Source organism: Hyperoodon ampullatus (genome assembly GCF_949752795.1).
Source record: "Hyperoodon ampullatus genome assembly, chromosome: 4".
NCBI lineage: Eukaryota > Metazoa > Chordata > Mammalia > Artiodactyla > Ziphiidae > Hyperoodon > Hyperoodon ampullatus.
The window spans coordinates 84196830-84215162 of NC_136917.1; the positions used below are offsets into that span (position 1 = coordinate 84196830).

Consider the following 18333-nt stretch of genomic DNA (forward strand, 5'->3'; position numbering starts at 1 on the left):
ACCCGCGTCCCCCGCATCGGCAGGCGGACTCTCAACCACTGCACCACCAGGGAAGCCCAAGAGAGAAGCTTAAAGCTGTCAGGTGGGGAGAGATGACACAGGCTCTGGGGCAGGGGGGTAGGTTTGTTTCACTCACTACTGTATTCAACACATTGAACAGAGTCTGACACAGCATCAGTCTCAATACAATCTGCTGAACATCGCCAAATAAAACTGTCACCCGAAAATCCAATACCTAGCCTACTACAGTAGGCTTGAGTAATGGCCCCCAAAGATGTCCACACCTGAATCCTGGAAACCTGTGAATATATTACCTTAGGTGGTAAGAGGGAGTTTGCAGGAATGACTGGAAAAGGCAAGGAAGCACAACTGAGAAGGAACACAGCCCTAATGACACTCTGATTAATAAATCTGTGTTATTTTACGCCACTGGTGGTTGTAATCTGTCTAAGCAACAAGAAACTATACCCCTATCATGAAGAGTGTGGGCAAAAATAAAGATATTCTCAAAGATTAAGAATTAGGCACCCGTAGACCTTTGCTGAAAGAACTTCCCAAGGACACAGGCTTTTCAGGAATTAGAACATTGAACTCAGAAAAAGAATGGGGTAAGAGGAATAGTGATAAGCACAAAAACTGGCGGAGATGTAGGGGCAGGAGGAACCTTCCTATGCTGCCGGTGAGCGGACAGATGGGTGGGCCAGTCTGGAAAGCTGCACTTCAGGACTTGGTCCAAGTAAGAACACGCACACCCCAGGACTCTGCAACCTCACTCCCGGACATGTATTCCAGAGGAATTTCCACACAGGACCAAAGAGGACGTGTGCACGGGAATATGCACTGGAGCGCTATTTGTGGTAGTGGGAGGTCTGGAGGTCAGGCGCGGTAACCGTGGCGGGGACACGACAGAATGTCAGGAGGCCATCGGACCTCATGCATACACAGCGACATGCACAGACCTTAAAAAGCAGAGCGCTCGGGGGAAACAAAGAAAGAAGTCTACAGCACGACACGACTGATGTAAATTAAAAACAACACACAAAACATCGTGTATAAGGACACACATAAAAGTGAGGGAGAGGGAGTGGGGGAGAAAAGCAATACATAAATCAAAAGAGGGCCTTTTCACGATCAATGAGTGTGCTTTAACAGAGGGGTGTGATTAGTTTATTTCTCTGCCCCGCAGGCCAAATTGAAAAAAAAAACCAAACAAATGAAAGAAAGTAAACACAAAGATGGGCACTAGGGAGCCTGAGAAATTGTGCAGAGCCAGAGAGCGAGATGCTGGCGAGGAGGAAGAGTCTGGGGCTAGAGCTGTCGCGGACAAAGATCGCTGGGGTGGGCACAGAGGTAGTTTTCCGGGAAGGCGGGCAGTTCACCGGGAGAGTGAGGCAGGGGCGGGCATAAGCGGAGCAGCTACTGGCCCTTTGCTCTCCCCAGGACCATGGTAGGAGCACAGACAACGAGATGACCGAGTGTGCTGATGAAGGCATCTGTGAATGTGGTCCACAGATGAGTGACAAGCACGAAAGAAAGGTGGCACCGGAGTCCTGAGTAGGATGAGAAACATTATTATTAGCCACAAAAGAACGAGCCTGTTCCGCCGATGATAACGGAGGAATGGTCGCTGCGTAGCCGTAATTTCAGGCGGTTAGGTCGTAATCCATAGTTTCACTGTGAATTGGGGCTGGCTGAGATGAGATGATTTCTACCCTGCAGCGGGCTGAGGATCACGGGGCCAGAAAAGTTCTACTGAACAAGCTTGAGGCGGTGAGTCTGGTGGAGTCTCAAAAAAGCTGCCTCCTCTAAGTCCAGGCTTGGGGAGTGTTTTGCAGAGAACCACTTTATCCTATTGGAGATTTTATAAGACTTTTCCTTCTTGGAGCCCTCCAACAGATAAGAAATCAGAATTTATTTACAGAAGGAGGAAAGCAAGCCCAGCAGCATTTCCATTCTCTGAAGATGTGATGGGTGTATTGTGTTCTTTTGTTCTACAGCCCACGAAGGAACCTGGACTGGATTACCTAAGTGGCTGTGTCAGGGAAAAGGTCAGCGCTTTGGCTGTCTTCCTCATTTCTTACCAGCTTTCAAACAAACGGAGTCAGCTACGTGCTTTATAGCCAAGAGTTCGCCTTTACGCAGCTGGACTTCCTCACAGGAGCAGAGGCTGGAGAAGGGAGACAGGGATGGATAAGCCAACACCGGTGCCCACAGCTAAAAAAGTTGCTTCACAGTTTCCGTGGCACAAATGTGCACAAAGCCCTTTTAGAAACAGTTTCCAAAGAAGACACGAGGAAATCAGAGTTTTGAGGGTTCTCTGCCTTGGATTGCACTTAAAGCTTCTTCGAACTACAGAGAAGGGGGTGACAGGCTTTGCCAATAATGCTCCGTCGGGCTCAAGACAAATATATGCACACATAGCCCTTTCTCTATGAAACAGATGTATTTTGTCTTCACTTTGTGTTGTTTTGGAATGCCAGGAAGACCGATGGGTGGTACCCTAAGTAGTCTGGCACCCACGTTACTATAAGAGAGGGTGCTTTACTTCTGGTCTGTGTGGAAGCAGGAGAAGAAATGGGAAAAAAGGCAGAAAGAACGCAGGAAAGGAGTCCAAACAACAGAAAAATGAATGCTGCATCCCACAGTAAGGCTACCAGAGCTGAAGCTTTGGTGCTAAGAGTTAATGTCAGCATAGACCATCATTAAACTTCTGTGGGCCCCAGTTTTCTCATGTCTAAGAAGGGTATAATAGTACCTCTTGTAGAATTCTCGTGCAGACTAAATGAGATGTGCATAAATCACTGCTCATCACAAGTAAATGCTCAAAACATGTTCAGTGTCACAATTCAGGCTCTGCAACCTGCTTTGCCTTCAGAGGTATCTATTTTTAGTCCAAGAGGGGTATGTTTAGCCTGAAAATATCCAAAGAATGTTAATACTATTAATATTATTAATGCGTCCTTAAAAATAAACTATCAAGACTGCACTGAAAAAAAATGCATGGGTAGGTGGCACCTTGTAAAACTATTTTCCTTCATCAGGTAGCACGGAAAGTCCTCCCCTATGCCAGGCAATGCACCTTGCCTTTGGAGCCCCAGGGTGCCCGTGTCGTGCTAGATTCTAGGATGAGCACACCCCTCTCCGCACCCACTCCTATAGCTCACGTGACCCGGGTGAGTGGACAGACAGGGTTGGGAACCTCTCCTGTTTCAGATGCAAGATTCATCACTGCCATACTGTGGCCCCTGGAGGAGCAGGCTAGGCATGAATAGAAAGTGCCAGAAGGCTGTGGTTCTCTCTCATTTCACTCCACCTCTGGGGAGAGAGGTAAAGATGGCTGGAGAGGCTCTTGGAACACGCCCAGTGATTGAAGGACGCTGCCTTCCCTTTCCCGTCTGGGAGATGGCTGGGATCACAACAGGGAAGTGTACGAGGGTCCTACACCCCATTCATTGATTTGGTGGCTCATGGAAGGGCCTGGGCATCTATCCTTTGAAAGAACTTCCCAGTGATTTCTGTCACGCATGTTGCGAGCCACCTTGAGATGGATGAGTGGAACCGCCAGTTTCTCTGGCACCCTGATTCCTGTCCAAGTCTATCTGGTATCACACTCAGAGCAAATAAATCAGCAGTGTTAGGAACATTTACGGCTCAACAAATACCCATGTGCTCCTTCATACTTCTCAGCCCCTCTACGGTTAGGTGGAGCAGCTGTACAGTTCTGGCCAATGGGCTGTGAGCAGAAGCATTCAGATATAGGGGTGACTCTGTTCAAGTGATGTTTTAGATAATGGGTTACCATCAGCCTGGGTTCCTGAGTGAATACATGGAGCAGAGATCTGTGCTCATCTCTAAACCTGCATTGGACGTGCAGTGCAACCAGAAAATAAGCTCTTTTGGTGGGCCACGCCACTGAAATTTGGGGGGTTAGTTTGCTACTGCTGTGTAACCTATCCTCATCTTGACTAATACTCCAGTCACACAAAGGAAGAGCCAGCCGGGACTCCCAAACTGAGGTGGAAGGAAACACTGGAGCAAGATCGCCCTCCTCTCAGCTCCTTCCTACAAGGCCAGATTAGGGCTGGGAACGTGAAAACAGGGTTGCTGTCTTTTGTGTGTTTTTTTAAAATAAGTATTTTATGAATTTAAACTTCGCTAATATTGGCATCTTCTTCCTCATATAAAGAAACTCCTAAGAGAAATGGAACAGGTAAGATATGAACAAATTTCCATCAAGGACAAAAGAGAATAACTGTGCTTGTGTGTGGATGTCAAGTTATTAAAGCTGGGAGATACTGATCATGGCCCATAATCCATACTTTATTTTTTTGTTTCAATTTGAAATTAAGGAAGAGTAGAAAGAAAAAAAACATGCCTATCTTTTCACAGCCTAGACTTACTATCCTCTTAATATTTTAGCATAGTAGCTTCCCTTCTATTTCTGTGAGTCTACTTCTATATATTAAAAACCATACAACTGGGCTTCCCTGGTGGCACAGTGGTTGAGAGTCCGCCTGCTGATGCAGGGGACACGGGTTCGTGCCCCGGTCCGGCAAGATACCACATGCTGCAGAGTGGCTGGGCCCGTGAGCCATGGCCGCTGAGCCTGTGCGTCCGGAGCCTGTGCTCCGCAACGGGAGAGGCCACGAGAGTGAGAGGCCCATGTACCGCATAAAAAAAACCAAAAAACAAAACAAAAAAACCATACAACTGTAAGAATACACACTTAAAAAAATAAACTAGGACACTACAGAAGTGTTCAAAATATCCTTTGACCCGTACTCGTAGGTACTTTCTCCCCCCACCCCCATAACTATTATGAGATGGGCTTAAATTGTTCTGCTCTATTTTAAATATTTTTGCATACACACATGTAGAATTCAGGCACATTTATACACATATAAATTCACAGGAAATATAAAGTACTGTTTTGCAGTCCTGCATTTTCAATATACAGACAAGAAAAGTATCACAGAGAGGGAGGCTGAGTGGGAAGAGTTCACATGAGATCTAAGGCTAAATAAGGCAAAACGGAGATGAATCTTTATTTAACCTATGTAAGGTCACAACAGTTTCACTTCTAGAAATATCTCTGCTGTTACTGATTTTTAGTTAAAAATATCAAAGTGATACTGACGTAGCCTATCATGGGAGATAATTCAGATGAAGTGAATGGCTGCTTCAGAGACAGACCGGCTCTGGACACCTCAGCATGAGGCTTTACATCTTATCTCCCAGTAGGGGTGGTCAGCCTAATAGTAAGTACATATTATAAATGAATTAATTAGTAGAAAGAAGTACATAATAAAACACATGGTTAACCTTTAAGGTCATTACTCTTTCTAAGCAGACTCCTTCATTTGGTTTGGACTCCTCTTTCCCTTTAAGCATGAACACTGATTGTCAAGTGCCCTTCGAGATAACGTGGGCGAACACTGAAAGTGGATTCGATCAGGTGTTCAGAACCAGTGCAGTAGTTAGAAACAGGCACCAACAGATTTAGAACTAATGGCTTTAGGGGTAGCTCTTGGGCTCATACAAGAGGATGCTCAGTAAATCGCCACAGGCGGTGAGTTTACAGGATGAGTGCTGCACGCTGCACACATGCCCGAGTAGGAAAGTGCCGGACCCCTCACACCTACGAGATTCCTCCTGCATTAGAAGGACTATGGGCAGACGCAGTGCAGCACTACTCACCCTGGCAGACTCGCAAACTTAAAAGTGGCCCAAAGGATATGACTCACAGACTTAAAAATGGCCCAAAGGGTATCAGCCTGATATCCCTAAAGGAGAAGGAACTGGGAACTGAATCCAACCACATGGCCAACAATTCAATCAATCACATTTACATAATTAAACCCCAATAAGAACTTTGGATTCGGAAGCTTGGGTGCACTACCCTGGTTGGCAATGCTCTAAGTTGGCCACACATCACAGCGCAAAGGAGGTAACACCTTTCAGGACTCCAGGGGAAGAAAACAGTTGGGAGCTTTGCCTTCAGACCTCTTCCAGATTTCAACTATATGTCTCTTAGTTTGGCTGGCTCTGATTTGTATCTTTTTGCTATAATAAAACTATAACTGACTTTGCAGAACTTTCTGAAGAGTTTGTACAAAATCTCATAAAGAATGTGTGTTGGGCTTCCCTGGTGGCGCAGTGGTTGAGAGTCCGCCTGCCGATGCAGGGGACACGGGTTCGTGCTCCGGTCCGGAAGGATCCTACATGCCGCGGAGCGTCTGGGCCCGTGAGCCATGGCCGCTGAGGCTGCCCGTCCGGAGCCTGTGCTCCACAACGGGAGAGGCCACAACAGTGAGAGGCCCGCGTACCACAAAAAAAAAAAAAAAAGAAAAAAAAAAAGTGTGTTGCCTGTGTTTGATTCAAGTCTATGGTTCAATGGGACACAGATTCATGAGCCAGTGGTCACATCCAGTTTGCTTTACCAAACTATCTGAGGAAAGCACTGATAATTTTTGCTACACGGCAGTTGACCTAAACAATTAGGTAAAAAATACGTAATATAGAGAGGCTGGACCTGCCATCACATATCCCTCCTATGAGTTCTCAGGGCTTCTCCTGTGTTTATCCCTCCCTATCACTTGACATGTACCATTGTAATAACCTGTTTATTTGCCTGTCTCCCAAACATCCTTCAGGCCAGGGTCTGTGTCCTGTTCATCACCGTACCCGCTCTGCCTAGCACAGAGAAGATGACCAATCATGTTTACAAAATGAATGAATGAAGAGCCACATGCTTCCCTTTCTAGAGTAATTAATTCTACTTTGCCTAAATTACACCAGCTCCTTTCAGTGTGAGGAAATGAGTGGTTCTATTACAGAGCATGCAGACCTAAATGATTACCTCATTTAATAATGAGCCAGGACCAGTAATAAAAACTGTCTGCCTGTTGTTCCTTAGTCACTGCTCTGCCAAGTAGCCCAATCTGTTAGCTGACATTAAAGATCTAATTTAATTAAATCTTGAACAAGGCTCAGAAAACCTCCTGAGAGCACTCTGTTTAATTACAGGCAGGGGGCAAGCACCAATCCTATTGATCTGGTCAGTTCAAATTCTATACAATGAACGTGGGCAACGGAAAAAAAAAGTGGCCTCTATTGCTTTCCACACAACTTTGATGAACTCTGGATTCTGAGTTGCTAGAAAGACAGGAAAGGCCAACCAGCCATGTTATCGGGTGGTACCACAAGGATGGAAATGAAACTAGAACTCAGTCATTCCTCAGAGCTATATATCATGAAGAAGACACAACGACCAACCACAAAAGACAGATTTCTCTTCAGGGGAATAAAATATATTGGGTGGTGGTAGGTAGAAGTCATCCAGCATTTAAAATCTAGCAAACTGGCATTTACAGGCATCTAGCAAATTCTGACACCCACAATTGTCTTGAAATAAAGAGAAATAAATCTAATTCGTGGGTATGTATACAAATTCCTGAGGAAATTTCCAGTTGAGGAAGAGAAACAAGTTCCCCAATATATTTTTATTTGGAAATATAAATTATATAAATTTATATAAAATATATAAATTTATATAAATTTAAATAAAACCGTATTAACTGCAAAACTTACACGGTAATAAATGTGATCAGAAGAAAGATTTTGAGTATTGTGTGTGTGTGTGTGTGTGTGTGTGTGTAGTTATTCAACGTCCATCTAAGAGTTCTAAGAGTCCTTCAAATATATAAGAATTCTTGGGGGAAAAAAGATGGTATGGTGTTAACCTTTCCAGACTACTAACCAGGTATCTCTGGATTTCATCCCAAACGATTACTGATAATTTTTGAGCATTTACTACATGCCATGCATTGGTTAAGTGCTTAGATAATTCATGAGGATTACCTAGTTTCCCTGCATGGGGTACTATTATTACACCCACTTCATGGCGGAATAAACCGAGAGGTTAGGTAACTTGCCAGAGACTCACAGTGGCTTGGGAGATCAAGCTGTGACTCCAGGTGGTCACAGATCCCTGGCACAGAGTGTGGTACCATCACACTATGCTGTCCTTAATACTAACCTCCAGAGTTGGAGAAAATACTCGAAGGGGAACTGGCTTTTTCTCCTTTGCTAGTCACAGTCAAGGGCTGTCTTGTGCTTTAGTAACCCAAGTTAGAGGAGGAAATTTATTCTAAACCACAATATGTAATTAGGCCTACGACCAACATTTCCTTCACAAAGTAAGCACCATCAGAACGGGCACGCTAAGCAAGCACACCTAATTAGGGCATTAGTCATAATGATCAGGGAGTGTAGCCCAGGAAATTACAGGTGCTGTGGGCCCTAGCACTAAGTAAATGTCCTCAGCTTGCCCAGAAGTCTTTGCTGACTGCAGTGATTTACACCTGCTGTTGCAAGGACGGAGACTTGCATCCGATACAGCTGGGTTCTGAAAATAAGCTTATGCGTGTGAGTTCACACAAAATGACATTCAGATATGAGAGTTAGGAATGCTGGCAATAGCCACAAATGAGGAAAAGAGTTGATAACATTCAAAAATAGTAATTTCTTCTATATTCATAAATAATGGCAATTATGAAAACTGCACGTAGATTAAAAGGAGAATGATGTACACACACTGATCTTACTGAAAAGCAAGTTAACAAGTAATGGTGTGGGCTTCCCTGGTGGCGCTGTGGTTGAGAGCCCACCTGCCGATGCAGGGGACACAGGTTCGTGTCCCGGTCCAGGAGGATCCCACATGCCGCGGAGCGGCTAGGCCCGTGAGTCATGGCCACTGAGCCTGCGCGTCCGGAGCCTGTGCTCCGCAACGGGAGAGGCCACAACAGTGAGAGGCCTGCGTACCGCAAAAAAAAAAAAAAAAAAAAAAAAAGAGTAATGGTGTGATCAACTGGATGTATTTTTTTCTCCTCTGTGTGCAAAATTACCAGTCACAGCACAACTCGAAAGCAAGCTTCTAATATTGCCACAATGGAGAAAGAGAATAAAGTAGGTCTAATAATTCAAAGTGAAGTTCAGAGGGAATTGTCTGTGATTGCAGAATTCACTGCTTCACCTCCAGTCCAATCACAGATCAAATTAACAGCCAAACAAAGAAGTACTTGTGGGTTCCTAAGAAAAAACTCCATCTTTGGAAAAGTGAGTGCTTTAACAACTCTGCCAAACATTTCTATCCTGAAACATCAGCTCCTTTAGTAATGGCTGTATTTCCTAAGCAAAGTGGTTCTCAAACCTTTTCAGGCCATAGAGCCATTTAGTGAGCTGGGGTGACTACCAGGAATTACACACACACACACACACACACACACACTCTCTCTCTCTCTCTCTCAGAACACACACACACACACACACACACAAATATATATATAAGATTATTAACTTTAATGAGTCTGCACTAGAGGAGAGGACATGTCACAGTAGACTCAGTATGGATATGTGAGAGCAGGTACTATAAGTTTCAAGAAAAATTTACAGAAGAAACTGCAAAGGGGAAATTCTGTATATTTTTGCAAATTATAAAATATTGTTATCCTACCTCAAAGGAAGAACATTTTAATTGAGCTTGGGGAAAGATGTGTGTACCCAGAGAATAGTTGAGAATCACTGCACTGGGATACTTTTTAGCATCCACTTAGATCTGCGATTGCAGAGAAGAGCGTTTTTAAAAATCTTACCTGCACGTCTCAGAGCTTTCAGAATACTTTCAAGAACGACTTCATCATCAGAAAGGGATGGTGATTCACAAGACTAGAAACGCCACCAAATTCTTGGGGCTGCCCTTGGCTCGACCAGCTGGCTGCTCCTTTGGCCCCAGCCCCCAGGGAAAGGCCTGGCACTCACCCTCCTGCGCAGCCGGTCCCGCTCCTCCCGGATGGCGTTCATGGTGGCCTTGGTCCTGTTCAGCTCCTCCTCTTTGCTACACAGCATGGCAGTCAGGCTCTCGTTCTCTTCCCTCAGCCCAGCCAGCTCCTTCTCCCATCGAGACCGCTCTTCAGCAAGGTTGGGATACAGGTCCCGGCCAAGGACCCCTTCGATCTCCTCCACTGTCTGGAAAACACAGCCACAGAGACAAGCCAAGTGAGTTCCCTGGGAGAAACGGGAGGGGGAGAAAACAGGCCAGCTCGGGGTGAGTGTGCCCAGAGGGGTGGGTTCCACAGTCACTTCACTGCAGAAAGTAATCAAGACTGGCGAGAGCCCCCGATTATCTATCCTCTCCCCATTTTCAGATGAGGCTCTGTCACTTGCCTGGGTCACAGTCTGTGTGACCCAGCAGTCCCCCCGGTAAGAAAAGCACAATCCCTTCCTGGTATTTAAGTCTATCAGTAGTGCTAACTGCCAGGTCCACACAGATGTTTATCTCTCTCACCCACGGTCCAGAGTCGGTGAATACACATAACCAGACAGCAAGCCAGTTAGTGATCCAGGTAAAGCAAATGTGAGGTTGCAAACTGCATACAAAATCTAACTTGAAGTTTCCTAAATTACAGGCTTCCCATGTTCCAACTCAGCAATAGGATAGGTCACATCACTGTTTACAGCTTTTAGTGTCACAACAGAATCAGAAGGTGTGAATGAGGTTCAGTCCCAAGATAAGAAAGACAAAAATAAACCTCAGTGACACAGAAAAGAGTAAGTTCATTGTGGAGGTTTCTAAGACAGGAGGGATTTAATTAATAACACAGCTATGTGCTTAAAAAGAACAGAATCTTAATACTATGTGGAGAGTTTTTTTTTTAATTCATTAAAAACACCAGTATTAATGGAGAAGAAACACGCATAAAATTCGAGAAAAAAAAAGGAACAACTCATTCTGTTTGCTGTCAGAAACTATTCATTCACAATTACTGTCCTTTGGAAAAGGAAGCATGCACCAAATGATCTGGAAAGACGAGGTGGGATTGCCATGTAGGGGTAGAGGCAGTGAAGAGATGGGATGGGAAACAGGTCTCAAAAATGGGTGGCGTAAGGATGTGTCACTCTTGGATGCTCACATTGGTTCCCTGATGAGGACAGTTACCCAAATCGTGCTGCCACTTTCCACATGCAGTGCTTTGTCCTTCCTCTCAAGTCAGAGACTCATGTCCTACTCAGCCTGCTCTGTCCCTTGCTGGCTGGCAGACACCCTTGGCTTCCTCCTTCCCTCTCAATGCTAAGGCTGGGGCTAGTACCCAAGCTGACATTACAATCAAATACAGGGTCTGGAGATTCCAAAGAAAGAAATACTAGTGGTTACTTCCCCAAACCACATCAACTATGTATTTATAATTGTGATGAATAAAGATGGGAAACCAGATGTATTATAAACATGAATCATGGTTTACCTCGAGAGACCACGGCTCTTTTGTGAAATCCAGGATTCCTGTTGATAGAAACTTGCGCCCAGAGTCCTCAAACATTTTTCAAATAACACATCACATTTTCCCTTTTATATAGGCTCCTCAGACTTTTCAGTTTGAATTGTGATGCCTAGGTCACTAAGCTCTGGTGAAGTAACATAAAGATACCAGAGGCCCTGTATCAAGGGGACTTGACATTCCCATTGCTCATGATGAGTTTGTGCAGATGCAGCAGATTCTTCTCACCTGGTCCTCCCTAAGCAGTAAGATAAATGCACATGAAAGGCGGGACTGAGGTCCAGTCCAGTGCACTCAGGATAGATGACTCGTTCAGGCCCTGAACTTCCCCCTTGTTAGCACCATGAATAGATAACTCCGGAAATAATATTCCAGAGACCTGAAAGCTTTAACAAAATTTCCAAGTTAATCTTACAACCCCAGAGTGCTACATGATGAACCACACTAAAATGACATGGCTCAATACTAGTAATCTAATAGTTTCCAAGGAAGTAGTCATTTTTTGCAGCAAAGCCAGTGATCTTGACTATTGATATAATGACTTTTTCTGATGTGAGTCAACCCAGCAAAAATTTATAGGGCTCCTGCTTCTCCCTGGTGGCCCAATCTTTAGTATGGCTTTCTTAGAAACACTCACTCTCTAATAGGTCTTTGAGTAAAACCACACTTCAGAAGAAAGGCACCTGATCATTTCCCTCATATGATCTGAAAAGAGCCAGAAAGAGAGGATGGGGGTTGTGGGGGGGTCCTACCTTAATAGCCAAGTCACAGTGCTCGCTGGCAGTGGTGAGCTGCTCAATGTGCCTGTCCACCTCTGCCACCGAGAGGCTGCAGCTACTCTTCTTCCTGCAGCAGACCACATTCTCCAGCCCCGTCAGCACTCTCTGCAGCTCCGAGTTCAGGTCGCTGCAGTTATCTGCAAGTGGATGCGGATACGACGAGTTAAGCAGGCAGGTGGGCAATGAGCGCTCTCTGTTTCGCTTATGGAGAGGAACCCATTCAGATGAAATGGATGGCAGTGGAGCTGGACATGTCCAAGTTTAACACCGGTAGCCTGATCTCCCAGCCTGCTGGCCTTCTGAGGCCTGGGGCCAATGCAAAGGCTTTATTAAGGAGTTTCAGACCATGGCCATTTTCTAGACAGCCATGCCATGCCGCATTCTCTCGTCTTTCACTCAAAGGCAGACACAGCTCAAGTTTCTCTAGTAAGAACAAAGAAGTGTCCCCAGAAGGGGCTGTTAGGACATCTGGTCAACTTTCCTGCTCAGCCATTCAGATAAGGACTGATTTCAGGAAGTGTTTCAGCTAAAAAGGTCTCATAACTTTATTAAACAAAACAAAAAACAAAAAAAAACCCAGAGTGAGCAGAGACACTAGGTGTTTAAAAAAAATAGCAACTGTATAAGGGACAGTCCTTGCCCTCAGCGGGCTTATAATCAGGGCTTTTCCCCCTGATATAACCAATCAACAGGCTCTACCACTGCAATTTATACCACTTCTTCCATCAGGGGGAAAACAAACTATTCTAACAAATTCCATATTGTTCTCCATGTAAATGTCTTGTAAGCAATTCTAATAATTTGATTCTGACTTAAAAGTCTGGGTTACTTTTAATTGCTGGACACCCAGGGCTTAGTCCAGGGAGGAGAATTAATTATAATCTTAATGTAAACTAGACATATCTTTTTTTTGGGGGGGTCGGGTATTTACTTTATTCTAGACACAACACCAAGCTCCAAGGATGCAATTTCTTGGAGATTTTTTTTTTTTTACATCTTTATTGGAGTATAATTGCTTTACAATGGTGTGTTAGTTTCTGCTTTATAACAAAGTGAATCAGTTATACATATACATATGTTCCCATATCCCCTCCCTCTTGCATCTCCCTCCCACCCTCCCTATCCCACCCCTCTAGGTGGTCACAAAGCACCGAGCTGATCTCCCTGTGCTATGCGGCTGCTTCCCACCAGCTATCTATTTTACGTTTGCTAGTGTATATATGTCCATGACACTCTCTCGCTTTGTCACATCTTACCCTTCCCCCTCTGAACTAGACATATCTTAAAAGATAATTTTGGGGGGGCAAAAATCCCCTTAAGTCAAATATAAATATGTCAACCTATTTTGGATTCTATGTATCACTATGCCATTCAATTCTTTTATTTTTTTATTTTTTTTTTTTTTGCGTTACGGGGGCCTCTCACTGTTGTGGCCTCTCCCATTGCGGAGCACAGGCTCCGGACGCGCAGGCTCAGTGGCCATGGCTCACGGGCCCAGCCGCTCCGCGGCATGTGGGATCTTCCCAGACCGGGGCACGAACCCGCGTCCCCTGCATCGGCAGGCGGACTCGCAATCACTGCGCCACCAGGGAAGCCCTATGCCATTCAATTCTTATAGCAAGACAGGTGTTAACTACAGCGATTTATCAAAGTACACCTTTCCCTTACACTCGGCCTGACTCCTGTATGAAAGAAGCTTAATGTCTTCACACTTCCCTCCTCTGCCCTTCTCATCGCAGGTTCCATGCCCTAAAATAGTCAATTGCCTTTGGCGCTCACTTGCAGAAGACTTCAAGAAAACTCCGAGCATTACACTAAGAGGATTTCTCAGAATATTCTGGGCAACTTTATTTCACTGCCTATATCTACAAGTTACCTAAATCTAGACAGAAGAGAAGTGTGACGCTTTCACTGCAACCAATGAACACAATGATTCCCCCTCCTCTCCAACCTGTTTTCCCCATCTCTCCCAGCTCTGTGAACAGCACTACCATCCTCCCAGTTACTCTGGCAACCTTGATTTCCTTTTGTTTCACACCCTAAATCCAATCCATTTTTTGACTGCAACCTCCAAAACATATCCCCAAACTGACCTCTTCTTACCACCTCCACTGACACCAGCCTTGGTCCCAGCCACCATCATTTCTTAACTGAACCACCTGAACAACCTCCCACCTCCAGTCCCCAGCACTGTAGCCAAAGTGAGTCTCTTAAGGACATAAGCTGGATCATGTTACTCCGCTGGCCCAAACCGTTATATGGCTTCCCACTGTCATTCAACTAAAGTCTAAACTCCTTACCAGAGTCTCTAAGGCTCTGCACGATCAGCCCTGTTGATGTTTCAACCCAGGCTGTACCATGGAACTTCCTGGGGAGCTTGTGCAAAACACCAATGTCCAGGCCCCACCCAGGCCAATTAAATCACAATCTCTATGGGTGGAGCTTTGGCACTGGAAAAATTTTTTAGGCTCCTCAGATAACCCTAATGTGTAGTCGGGGTGGGAACCACTGGCTTCTCTGGTCCTTGCCTCATCTGTCCACCTTCCCCCACATCACTATGCTGTGTTCACGCTCCTGCCTTCTCTCCATCCTTGGAAGATGCCAACCTCTCATCTGCCCCAGGGCTTCCTTTTCCTTTGTTGTTCCCTCTGCTGAGACTGAATTCTACCCAAATCTCCTCCTACATTCAGCTCTTAGCTCAAATGCCACCTCCTCACCAAGCTCTTCTCTGTCTAAAGCATGGGGTTCCATCTCTTCCCCCTTAGTCCCTGTCCTATTATCCTATCTTCTCCATGGCAATTATCACTATCTGCTCTGACCTATGTGTCTGTCATCTCTCCTCTACTGAAGTGTAAGCTTCAAGAAAGAAGGGACTTTGACCTTCCTCCTCATTTCATCTCCAACACAGGATAGGCAATCAAGAGTTATTTTTAAATGACCAAATATAAATACCACATCATTATATATTTAAGAGTCAGCAAGACTAGAAATAGACTGTCAAAAGCAGCATGTTTTACATCTACCTTATGCTTTTCGTCCTCAGTATGGACCATGCCCTGAACTGCTGACAACAGGAGGACAATCCCCACTGCCGAAGCCCTCTGGAGATGGACGGCAGGTACCCATCACCAACTCAAGACAAGGACATCCAGAGCCAGGCGCAGCACTCCTTAGTTCCCACACACGCTGATGAAACTATCTCCGGAGCACACTTAATTCCAGGGTAACAAATGGAGAAGTTTCTCCAAAGGATCATTTACCTTGAGGTGCAGGGTTTCCTGGTACCCTGAGCTGAAGTTAACACACACCCCTGAATTATTTGCATTATTCCTGAGTGGGATGAGGAAGGAAGATGTCTCTATTCAGCCATTCATAAGGATTTCCCTAGCACGGCCCCACCTGATGCAATGATCACCCTGGACGTGTCTGCTGAGGGGTCTTCACAGCAGGACTGGAGAGGTGCCACCAGGTTGTGTCCTGAGGATGTTGGGCTACAAGCAATGGGAGGCAAGTGTAGGGACCTGATCAGTCTTTCTTTCTCATTCTTTAATCAGTTGCTGAGCCCTGGCCTCAGGCTAGAAGCAAGGTACAGAGATGAGCATGAGACTTTCAACTCTGAGAGGCTCACAGATGTACGTGGCAAGAGCCACAGTCCTCTCTCCCACTATCCTGGGGAAAGTAACCACAGAGAGCATGATGCAAGTATAGGACGGAGCATCAGGAAGATGGAGGACTTCCCTGGTGGCGCAGTGCATAAGACTCCGCACTCCCAATGCAGGGGGCCCGGGTTTGATCCCTGGTCAGGAAACTAGATCCCACATGCGTGCCGCAACTAAGAGTTCGCATGACACAACTAAGGAGCCCACGTGCTGTGACTAAGGAACCCATGAGCTGCAAATAAGACCTGGTGCAACCAAATAAATAAATAAATAAATAAATAGGAAGATGGAAGAAGGCATTTAAATTAACATGCAGACTGCAAACAGCTCAGGAGCATATTCTATTCATACCTAGGAGGGCTATAAATGCTTTTCTTGGTCTCAGGAAGCCCAATGTGTATCACACAGGCTGGATGATGAACCCCACACACTCTTGCCTATTACCCACTGGTTTTACATAAGCCCCACCAGTAATCAGGTGACCCTTGGCTGTCTTTTGTCAGTGTTCCCAGTTTGGGGCCTCACAGTAGGACAGGGTGGCCAGGCTGGCAGAAGCAGATATTCTGGGTCCCCTGTTGGTGCTGTCGCATAGCACCAATCACTCACCACCACTCACCCCACCATCAACGCTACTCAATACAGGGTGGCCTTATCTTTCAGTTGGTGGCATATTCTTCTAAATATAGACTTTGAATAAATCCTCAGTTCCTTCCCTTGGCCTCCAATGCCCTGCACGGTATGGGCCCTGCCAGGCACTGGAGCTTCAACACTGAAGGCCAAGGTAGTTGGAGTCTTTATAAAAGACCCGAAGTTTAAGTTACGGGACCAGAGGAACAAGATAAGCTCAGACCAGGGACCAAGAGCTCCAGAACAAACAGAAAGTGCCTCATTTATAAACCACAATGAAATATCATCTCAGGCCCATTAGGATGGCTACTATATCAACAACAACAGAAAATAACAGGCATTGGTGAGGAAGTGGAGAAATTGGGGTCCTTGTGCACTGTTGGTGGGAACAGTAAAATGGTGCAACTGCTTTGGAAAACAGTATGGCAGTTTCTCAAAAATTAAAAATAGAACTACCATGTGATCCAACAATTCCACTGCTGGGTACATACCCAAAAGAATGGAAAGTAGGCCCTGAGACAGATCCTTGTATATCATGTCCATAATAGCCAAAAGATGGAAATAACCCAAGTGTCCATCGGCGAATGAATGGATAAACCAAGTGTGGTATATACATACATCAGAATATTATTCAGCCTTAAAAAGGGAGGAAATTCTGACACATGCTACAACATGGATGAACCTTAAGGCTATTAAGAGCTAGGTGAAATAAGGCAGTTACTAAGAGACAAATACTGTATGATTCCACTTATATGAGCTATCTAAAGTAGTCAAATGCATAGGGGACAGAAAGTAGGATGGTGGTTACCAGGGGCTGGAAGGAGGGGGACGGGGCAGGTATTGTTTGATGGGTACAATTTCAGTTTTGCAAGATAAAAAAAGTTCTGGAGATCTGTTGCACAACAATGTGAATATAACTAACAGTACGGACCGGTACACTTAAAAATGGTTAAGATGGTAAATTTTATGTAATGCGTCTTTTACTACAATGAAAAAAAAAAAGGCTCCTCATTTAGGTGATGATCACAGTGACTTTGGTTTGATCAGCACTCTTGACACTTCAGAAAGGGCTTTCACATACATCATCAAGTTCCACCCCAGCAGGAAGGTGGTAAGCCTCGCTCCACAGAGGAGGAATCTGAGACTCGAAGACACCCAGTTACTCACCCACGGCTGCACAATGCGGGGGTGGGGGGTGGGCAGGGCTCGAACTACAGTGTTGGCCTTCTGTGTCCAGGGCTATCTTCACCACACTGCTCCAACCCAAAACAAGTACTGCTGTGTGGACAAGAACAGGCCAGCTCAGCCAAGCCTGTGAGGGTACCTACTCATAGCCGTTGTTTCCCAGGAGAGGCAACAGAGGACATATATCAGAATTAAAAGAGGAATATTAACTGTGAGTGGGCTCGGAAAAATTAATGATGTATGATGTAAGTCTTAGAACAATCACTAGAAAATAACGATGAAGAGGCATAGCCAGAAGCCAATAAATAGAATAAAATTCTAAAAACTATGCGGTTAACCCAAAAGAAGGAAGACAGGATGGACAGAAGAACAAAAATTCAGAAGGGGCAAACAGAAAACAAATAGGAAACTGAAAGACCCACAATCAATCAATCATTAACTACATTAAATGTTCACAGACTCCCGAAAAGGAAGATACTGTCAGCATGGATTAAAGGCAAGACTGACACTATGGAGAGGATGGTAGTTATCAAAAACAACAACAACAACAAGAGAAAAGAACAAGTGATGACAAGAATATGGAGAAACTGTAACCCTTTCACATTGTTGGTGGGAATGTAAAGTGGTGCAGCCACTGTAGAAAACAGTTTGGTGGTTCCTGAAAAAGTTAAACATAGAATTACCATATGACCCAGCGGTTCCACTCCTAGGTACATACTCCAAAAAACTGAAAGCATAGACTCAAACAGA

General features: G+C 45.0%; 1 protein-coding gene across 2 annotated transcripts in view; it reads right to left on the bottom strand.

The window, feature by feature from the left end:
* The window catches only part of MCC (MCC regulator of WNT signaling pathway), a gene marked incomplete at both ends in the record, with an annotated part of 445755 nt that overhangs the window by 59172 nt on the left and 368250 nt on the right, over window positions 1–18333 (bottom strand). For both annotated transcript variants that reach the window (XM_079702132.1, XM_079702131.1), the window contains 2 exons: window positions 9820–10026; window positions 12086–12249. In XM_079702132.1, coding sequence (XP_079558258.1) covers window positions 9820–10026; window positions 12086–12249 — 371 coding nt within the window. The remainder of the gene's footprint in view (window positions 1–9819; window positions 10027–12085; window positions 12250–18333) is intronic.